Source organism: Trematomus bernacchii, unplaced genomic scaffold, assembly GCF_902827165.1.
Source record: "Trematomus bernacchii unplaced genomic scaffold, fTreBer1.1, whole genome shotgun sequence".
Taxonomy (NCBI): domain Eukaryota; kingdom Metazoa; phylum Chordata; class Actinopteri; order Perciformes; family Nototheniidae; genus Trematomus; species Trematomus bernacchii.
Genome location: NW_022987564.1, coordinates 13,145,291 through 13,153,834, shown reverse-complemented (window position 1 = coordinate 13,153,834; position 8,544 = coordinate 13,145,291). Strand labels below are relative to the sequence as shown.

The 8,544-nt window shown below is 40.3% G+C and overlaps 1 protein-coding gene across 1 annotated transcript; it reads right to left on the bottom strand.

The window, feature by feature from the left end:
• Positions 1 to 456: 456 nt before the first annotated feature.
• On the bottom strand, positions 457 to 7,874 carry hcn3 (hyperpolarization activated cyclic nucleotide-gated potassium channel 3). Its single transcript, XM_034125107.1, has 7 exons — positions 7,714 to 7,874; positions 3,276 to 3,705; positions 3,018 to 3,179; positions 2,248 to 2,466; positions 1,597 to 1,743; positions 1,233 to 1,473; positions 457 to 770 (listed from the first exon to the last, which is right to left on the bottom strand). The coding sequence occupies exons 1-7, from the start codon at positions 7,836 to 7,838 to the stop codon at positions 568 to 570; spliced, it is 1,527 nt and encodes a 508-aa protein (XP_033980998.1). The 5' UTR covers positions 7,839 to 7,874; the 3' UTR covers positions 457 to 567.
• Positions 7,875 to 8,544: the final 670 nt, after the last annotated feature.

Here is an 8,544-nt window from a genome sequence, read left to right as displayed (position 1 = left end):
CGGGGGAAAGCATTTCAATCACCCCACAAATAAATTGCTGAAGAAACTAGAGATGTTCTCATTTGTTAACTGAACCATGACTCTAACATGAAATGTGTACAAAGATTTACCAGAAATTGGTCATCTGTATATTTGTCTTACTCTCTAATGCTTTTTTATTTCTATTTCTATTTTGAGATGTTTATATTTTAGAATAGTTTATTTCTACTCTTTTAATTTGTTATTATGTGCAATGCCTTGTTTTGTTTTATGCTGCTGCAGCAACAACAATTCCCAAATTGGGATTAATAAAGTACATCTTATCTTATCTTAAATTATGATTTCAGCTAACGACTTAAGATCCAATAAACAAATTGAAATCATTTGAAAGAGCAACAGTTTCAACAAAGTGCAGCACTAATGTGTTAATAAATCAAAACAAGAGTCTCCGTCACTCAGCATTAATGAAACAGCAAATGTTACAATGTACATCAAAGATTTCTTTGTATCGTGGTCAAGTTCAGTCAAAGCGAGACAAATATCCTCCACATTTCAGGCAGGAGTCTCTCTCTCTTGGTAATGAGTAAGTCATTCATCTGAAGGTGGCTCAACACTGAGTTTGTGAGCCACTCGGTCCAGGCGGTCCACAGCCACGCTCTCAAACGCCCTCCTCATCAGAGGATGCTCCTCCAGGACTTCGTTGAAACTGTCCACACTCAGGGAGTAAAGGCGACAGTATGTTTCCGCCTTCACAGTGGCCGTGCGTCGTCCTTGGGTCAGAAGGCAGATCTCTGAAACAAGAAATAGGTTTAGGTTTAACCTTTAAAGCATAGTTTGATGTTTGGAAAAGAGTCTTCTCATTTAACTATCCTCAAAAAAGACTAATATTCATTTTACAATAAAGTAGCCAATTAGTGTAGTTGGATTGTTTACCGGATTCTTCACTGCTCAAAAATAGCTTGAATGACTAATGGTTCATCAAAAAAGTTATTATGTTTCTGTGTATAAATCAATCAATGAATCTACTAATTCTTTCAGCTCTAAATCAATGTATGTCTTAGTTCTTACATAATGACTTATTGTTAAAAGGTAGCAGTTGGGCAGGTTTCATAGTGATATATATTAGTTGAATGATTTACCCTATTTACCTGTAGTTTGTCCCGTTAACAACGGAGAGCAGCAACACAGTACCACATTCAAAGAGCCTCCTATTGATTGGGACAGCTTTGGGAACAGATTTATAAATGATTTACCTCCAAAATATGCTCCATCGTTGAGCGTAATCTCCCTACTGCCACGTGGTATGACAGTGACGCTGCCGTGCTGGATGAAGTACATTTTACGACCCAGCGTTCCTTCTCTTATGATCAAGTCTGCAGGTTGGAAGACTTCGAAACGCAGCTTGGTCAGGATCACTGTCACAAAATGAGGGTCAGTGTTGGCGAACAGTGGCATGTTGGCTACAAGCCCACGGCAGTTATAGCTGACAATCTCCTGCATGGTGGAGAGAAAGAGAAGACATTGAGATAAGTGGTACTGAGAAATTTAGGAAGGAAATAGGAATAGAAGGAGAGCAAGAAACCGGAAATCTACTTAAAGTATTCATGAAGCACACACCTCCTTCAGCGGATCACTGAGCTCTCCAAAGATACTGTCCTCATCGAACATCTTGCCTTGGAATCGCTGCTCGTAATAATCATGGATCCTCTGTCTTACGTCCGCGGGCAGTTTATGGAAGGACATGTACTGCTCCACCTGCTTATACTGGAAACATTTGCACAAACACACAGAGGTTTGACCTTCATCACGGAACAGAGCTGATGTCAGATGTCACGTTTCGTCACATTTTGTACCATGTGTTTTTGGAATTAGTATAATCGTTATGCCTCCATTCTATTCGTTTTGCAGTTTTTTTCCAATTTTAAGTGGATTACAAACTCATTTGTAATGGGTATTAGCGACAGTTATCCACAACAATGGTTTGTCCCTCTTCTGTGAAGCTTTATCCTGTGAAAATCCCCAGTAAAGGATCACAGGGAAGCCACAAAATTCATTAGATAACACACATATTCTCTAGGCACTACTGGAGAGTTTCCATGAATCAAATACGAGCAAGACAGCAACCTTATAATACAAAACATGACTGTGAAATTAAACCTCAAAGTCATGATCACATTATCCTCTATCTGAAGCTCCTGGGACATATTGTGCACAAATCAAAATGTGTTTAGCTTGGTAATCATATCCTTACAGAGCAGAAGTGATTACCTTCTCTTGGTATTGGCGATGTGATGCATCCAATGACTGGACCAGGGTAGTTGCATGACCCAGGAACATGGCGTAGCAGGTGGCCCCCACCACCATGCTGATCATGGTGAGCCAAACGTCAGTCAAGCCTTCTGGGGCGTGCGCCCCGTATCCTATACACAGCATGTGACTCATGGCCATAAACAGGGCATAGGAGTATTGTAGGTGCCATGTAGAATTCTGTAAAAAAAAACAAGAGGAAAGTACAGTCATATTTTTATGAGAACATTTATTTGGCTAAAACCATAATTAAAATAGGTAACGAGAGGCCAAAGTATGCAGCTTAAGTAAGAGCATTTTACAGATAACCTTTCCTTGGAATAATGTTATTTTGTGTTAAATATATGGATATTAAACACAGTTGATGCATTTGTTCCTTCACTTTCCTGCCGCGAATTACATGAGATGATTGCCCACTGTGCGTGAAATGCACTGTGCAACAACCAGTAGCTTAGCACCAGACAAAAGAGCTAGGTCTGACCATGTCAAAAGGAGAATAAAGGAATTTATGGTGAGCCTTAAATGGGTATGCATGCCATGTAAAGAAAAATTCCCTGGTTCAACCCCCAAAATTCAGTTTGTTTGTCAAACAGTATAAAGAAAGAGTATTTATTGGATGTAAATGAAACTGTTATTTCCCCATAATTAGGAACAGCTTTGAAAATAGCTTTCCAGGTTTACAAATATCATAAAGTATGCATGTGAGTATGTTTAAATGAAGATGTACTCACCACCATGTCATTCTTGGATACCCAGCAGTCTGGGGGGAAGTCTTGCAACATCGGCACCATGAAGGTCAGGCAGCCATCCCAGTGGCACAACAGCAGCATCATGCCTATCAAGTTGACTATTCGCACCGCAGCACTGGCCAGGTCATAAGTCATGTGGAAAATCTGAGAGGGAAAAATTGGTGAAGAGAAAAACTGTTAATTTCTAACATGTACGGTTATTTATGTCATTGTGTGGTGTGTCTGACATCCTTCCTTTACCTCCTCCCACTGGTGAATGTAGCGGATGAGGCGAGACAGTCTGAGGAGACGCAGCAGACTGAGGATCTTGGTGAAGCGCACGATGCGGAGGGCGCGGGCGGTGCGGTACACATCAGACGACTCCTGCAGGGACTCCAGGTCAACAACAAGGAAGATGTAGTCAACAGGGATGGAGGAGATGAAGTCCACCATGAACCAGGTGCGCAGGTAATGAATGCGGATCTCTTTGGGGTCCAGGGTGATGTGACTGTCCTCTACCGGGATGCCCGTACGGAAATTGAAAACCAGGTCCATGAGGAAGAGAGTGTCAGACAGGACATTGAAGGTGATCCAGGGCATGGTGTTCTGGTCTTCAAAGAAGGTGATTCCCCACGGCAAGATGACCAGATTGCTCATCATCAACAGCAGCATCACGAGGTCCCAGTAAAACCTGCACAGAACAGGAGTGGTGAAACGTTGAGGTTGTGCAGATGTAAAACTGTGAGTAGATCCAGTGTCCATAATCATCTGTCAGCATGAGTCGCCAACTGGACAGCATGTTACACCAAAAACCGAAGTTTCCAGTGCTCACAGATACATTCTTTGAAAAGTGGTCCACTGTACATTTAAATATTAACATCGCTCCATAACAATTGTTGTGTTTACAAAGGACATTACAAGTTGAGTTTTTTCTCCTTATTTAAGCAATCAAGTTCACACTCAATGTAGTTACTAAGAAATTCTGCTCATAACAAGACTGCAGTTTCTACTGTATATAAATGAGGATGAGAGCATGTGTATGGATGTAAATAGATTTTGGATATATACGAAGACATACACTCATAAGAACACAGATGATGTTGTTCTTAAAAGGATAATGTTAAAAAAAATATATCACACATTAATAAAACAAACAATATAAAAATCAATGTTTCTCTATTGCAGGTTAACATAAATAGTTATTACATAATGTACAATATATACAAAGTCTAACAAACTTGCTGAAAGCCCTGTTGACACAGGACCAAATCTTACTGGCTCATTTGTGTTTCAAATGAATGAATCCCAGTAATAATGTTAGGTTCGTGCTTTTGGGCAGGGACCTTTGCTGAGGGTAAAGGCCTTTCACCCTGCAGGCAGCATGAGGCTTATGGTGAAATCTGTTCACATAATGAGTGAATTAATTGTTGTGGAGTCTGTTGATCACGCAGACTATGTTTGTTTTACTGCAGCTCTTGACGTGTGTCTTTATATCAAACCATACATTCACTAGATAAAGACACACCAGTTACTAAAGTGTGTTCAAAACACATGCATTTCAGAAGTGAATGTTAGCAGGGTGTGAGCATTTGCTCTGAGAGATTAAAAAAAAAAAAACGGTTAAAAAACAATGTTTGACTCTAAAAGTTACAGGATTTCAATCTAAAGAAATATATAATTTTTTGGAAATATGCTTACTTACATTCTTACAAAGAGTTAGAGAAGCGGATAAGTACACTGTCAGCTAGAGAGATTTAAGATTAGTTTGGCTAGTTGCCTAGTAGCCCTAACTCCCTAAATCACACGTTATTTTTTAAGGCCTACATGGTCATGATCCTGCTCTGCTTGATGAATTTGTTACAAAACACCAGCACACCAGTAGAGTCACACATAGCAGAACTATTGAACTGTCTAACAACTCAATTGAAAATGCACAATGAAGGTTTTTTTTATAGGTCTTACATCTACTATGTGGATGTTCATTTGGGTATGTTCTCATGGACATATAATTATGTTTTCCATTTTGGCTTTTGTTTTCTAGTTTCTACTTTTTTTTTACCAGTGGACAGGTATTCTTAACTACAATGTCTAAACACAGTGTATATGGTCCCTGTGAAGACGCATATTCCAATGCTACTGTAGTGTTCATATCAAATAGAATAACATGTTCCTGTTGCAATCAAATATACAATATTTAAACGCTGAGCTTTAGTTGGTGCTACTTAGCAAAAATGTATTTGCTGTTTTCCCGTCATTCCAGTCCTATTGAAGCTTTTCCCTGAAGTTAAAGAACTTAAAATGGCTATCATGTCACCTGGAGCCCAATCAGGAGGATTGCTATGCATCGAGGGAATTACCCACTTCAGAGTTACCCTAAGTCTCATCAGAAGTTCCTGCAGGAAGGAGGAACCCCAGCTCATCAAAAATGAATGGTGTTTATCTCATCGAGCTCAACATGAGGACAATGAAGAGAACGTCACTGCTACTGGAAATGTCCGTCACAGTCTGCTGCTTTCAGGATTTGGAAGCCCAGATGTCTTCGCTGCACATTGCTGCACTCATCACTGTCTGCTTCATGTCATACAAGCCACATTTTCCTTTTAGTGTCCAGTGTCTCGTTATACACAAACAGTACACGGTGTAGGTTTCCTTACAGAGTGTTTCCATCAAGTGTCAATCACTTTGTTCTTTCATTACAGAGGCACAGTAACAGAATATGAAACAGTATTTTTGATCTACGGAAGACTATTAGGGCCAAAGATAAGGGTGAAAAATGACTCACTGTAAGAATGAGTGAATCAAAGGAGACCGATTTTCTTAATTTATGTGTTCATTTTTCATGTTGAGAATAAACTTGACATTTCTAGATTTATGTCGAGTCTGAGAATAAACCAAAGCACACAAAACTAGCACTACTACTTGAATATAATGACAGTTTAACTTAATTATTTTTGTATTTCAACTTTATTCTTATCCATTGGACTTGGCCAAATAAAATATAAAAGCTCCACATTTTTTAGGGTTATGCCTGGCCTTTATACTTTTAGGTATTGGCAATATGTACCCTCTAAAAAAAAAAGAACATCTTCTTGAGCCAGTCAAAGTAGAGAAACAGGAACTTATAGGTGATTTCCTCGTTCTCATTCACGTTTATCCCTTCATCAATTTCTCGCGCCCGTGTCCTCAGTGTCTACACGCTGGTTTACATGACTACTTATCACGTCCTCTCATGTTGCAGCAGATTAGTGTTTGCTTAAGTATGAGTGAGAAGCGGAGTTAATTCTGCTGAATGAAAACCTTTTAGACTTTTCAGCTATTAATAACAGCAGGAGTAGAGCAGAAAATAGGAGTGTGGTTTTACAGCATTTTATGTTGAATCTAAATCCAGGATTGAATCTGTTTAGGAAGAATAAAAGATCTGACGAGAGGCCTAGGGATGAAAGCTAGTTCCATATAATGCAATCCTAACACCCTCCTTTGTATTTAAGTGATTGACCTTTGTTGGCCCTCTTTCTTGTCTCATTCTACAGTATAGCTGAGCACCAAAATGTGCTATGAGAACTCATCCATTTGAAAGTGTAAATTGGACCATAAGGTTTAAGGAGAGCAGGCCTTTGGTAATCCCCCCTTCAGCTGTCTGTGTATTATTGCATAATAGAGCAAGATTGGAATTATAGGGATTCTTATGGGCAATAATCCCTCTGCACGGGTTTATCCTCTCTGTCTGGCACAGGCCTGATGTTTTAAAATGTTGTTTAAATTTGACAGTGACTATTGTAAGTGCCCCCACACACAAATTGCTTGGAGCATGGCTGCTATAATGACACTTTCCCAAAATATGATCTGATAAATCCTTGAGAAGTGAGGCCGGAATACGGCCTCGATTGGATGTTTTTCAAATGAAACCCAAAATATCACTTGGATTTACTGGATCAATGAATTTAGTTCTCCCTCCTGCCTGGTAAACAGGGAGAAAGGGAGTTACCAGTGGCACCATTAATCCAGATGATCTTGCCCCATATACTGTATCACTAATCAAATCCCTTCATCGCCTTATCATGTGCTATGGACCGTCAGCTGCGGGCTGCCCTTGGAAAAATTGGATCTGAACACAATTGCAGGCTGTTCAGATGAAACAAGGGAAATATGTAAAAAATATATGACAAATTGGAGAATCCTGTCTACTGACAAGTGCACAAAATTGCATTTCTGTCAATTTGTAAGTGGCAATATATATCTATTTTTGCTTTTAACTCATTATTATAATGTCATCTTGATTGAATAAAAATACCATCTGCGTTTGGCTTGTTTTACTATAATCCTCACTTTCACCATGCAAATCTGTTTACAATTTCTCCAGGGAAAGGGTCGATTGACAGCACGTAAGAAATGTGTCAAACATTGCACAACGAAAACAAGAAGAGTATAGTTATTGTGTGTTCCATGTATCAGTAGCTATACCAAGTTACCAAAGAGTATCCAAATGCAGTGTGTCCTGTCTTTATTGTCACTAGTGGCCACGCTCTGAGCAAAACGCAAGTTGTTTTGTGTCACAAACAATAATATTACTTGGAAACGCTGAGGAGCGGGAAGTTGGAAAGCTGTCTGTTTCCACTTTAATGAAAAACTTATGTAGACAAACTTTCCCACACACAGCATTGAAATTAGGGGGTGACTGTGAAGAAAACCTCATGTTTACCTGAAGTCACTGTAGGGATGGATGATCCACACTCCGAAGCTCCTGACCCTGGCCTGCTCAGCTGCAACACCCTTGTGGCTGCCGAATATGCGCAGGGAGAACTTGTTGACCCCGGGCTGCAGCATTGACCCAAACTGCTTCTGGAAATAGTTGGACTCGTCTTCTGCTGGCCCCACGTCCTCGCCCTCCTCGCCCTCCTTGCCCTCCTCGCCCTCCCTGCCCTCCTCCTTGGTTTCCAGCAGGCCATCTGGATCTGCTGTGTAGTCGTCATTGTGAGTCTGAACCAAGGAGAAGAGCGTCTTGGTCACATCCGCCTTCTTCTCTGACTTCGAGGAGGGGGTACCAGGAGGGCTCGCCCTCTGGGAGCCACTTCTCCATCTCGAGAAGCGGATGCTGCCCCAGCTGCGGTACCTGGGGTTCTCAGGTATGTGAGATGGACTCTCACCAATGTTTCTTTGGTCATCTGTACTCCTGGAGAGGCTTGTCATTTTCATTACCCCTCCACTGAACTTTTAAAAAGGCTAAGCTTGCTCTGCTGTTGATTTGGCTTGTAGTGGCCTGATTTGAACTTACTGTTAAATGTAACTGCAGCTGCTCATTTATCAGATTTCTTTCACTGCTATCTTCATTAAGAAAAATAGCTATCCTTTCAAGCAGATTGTAAAAAATGAAATTCCGTGCAACTAGTTGAACAAAAAAAAAAAAAAACAGTGTCACCAAATGAACCTAAAAAACCACAATTAAGTAAAGGGAGGTCACTTTCAGAACTCTGTAGGGTTACTACCGCAACTATTTTGTCTCAAAATAATGTATAACAGAAACAGTGACTTT

What these genes read in the sequence shown, in the direction of transcription:
- hcn3 (XM_034125107.1), bottom strand. Translation starts at nt 7,838, where the DNA reads ATGCTGCAGCCCGGGGTCAACAAGTTCTCCCTGCGCATATTCGGCAGC. An exon ending in CATCCCTACAGTGACTTCAG is followed by an intron (nt 3,706 to 7,713) that starts GTAAACATGAGG and finishes TGTTCTGTGCAG; the next exon opens with GTTTTACTGGGACCTCGTGA. An exon ending in TATCCAAGAATGACATGGTG is followed by an intron (nt 2,467 to 3,017) that starts GTGAGTACATCT and finishes TTTTTTTTACAG; the next exon opens with AATTCTACATGGCACCTACA.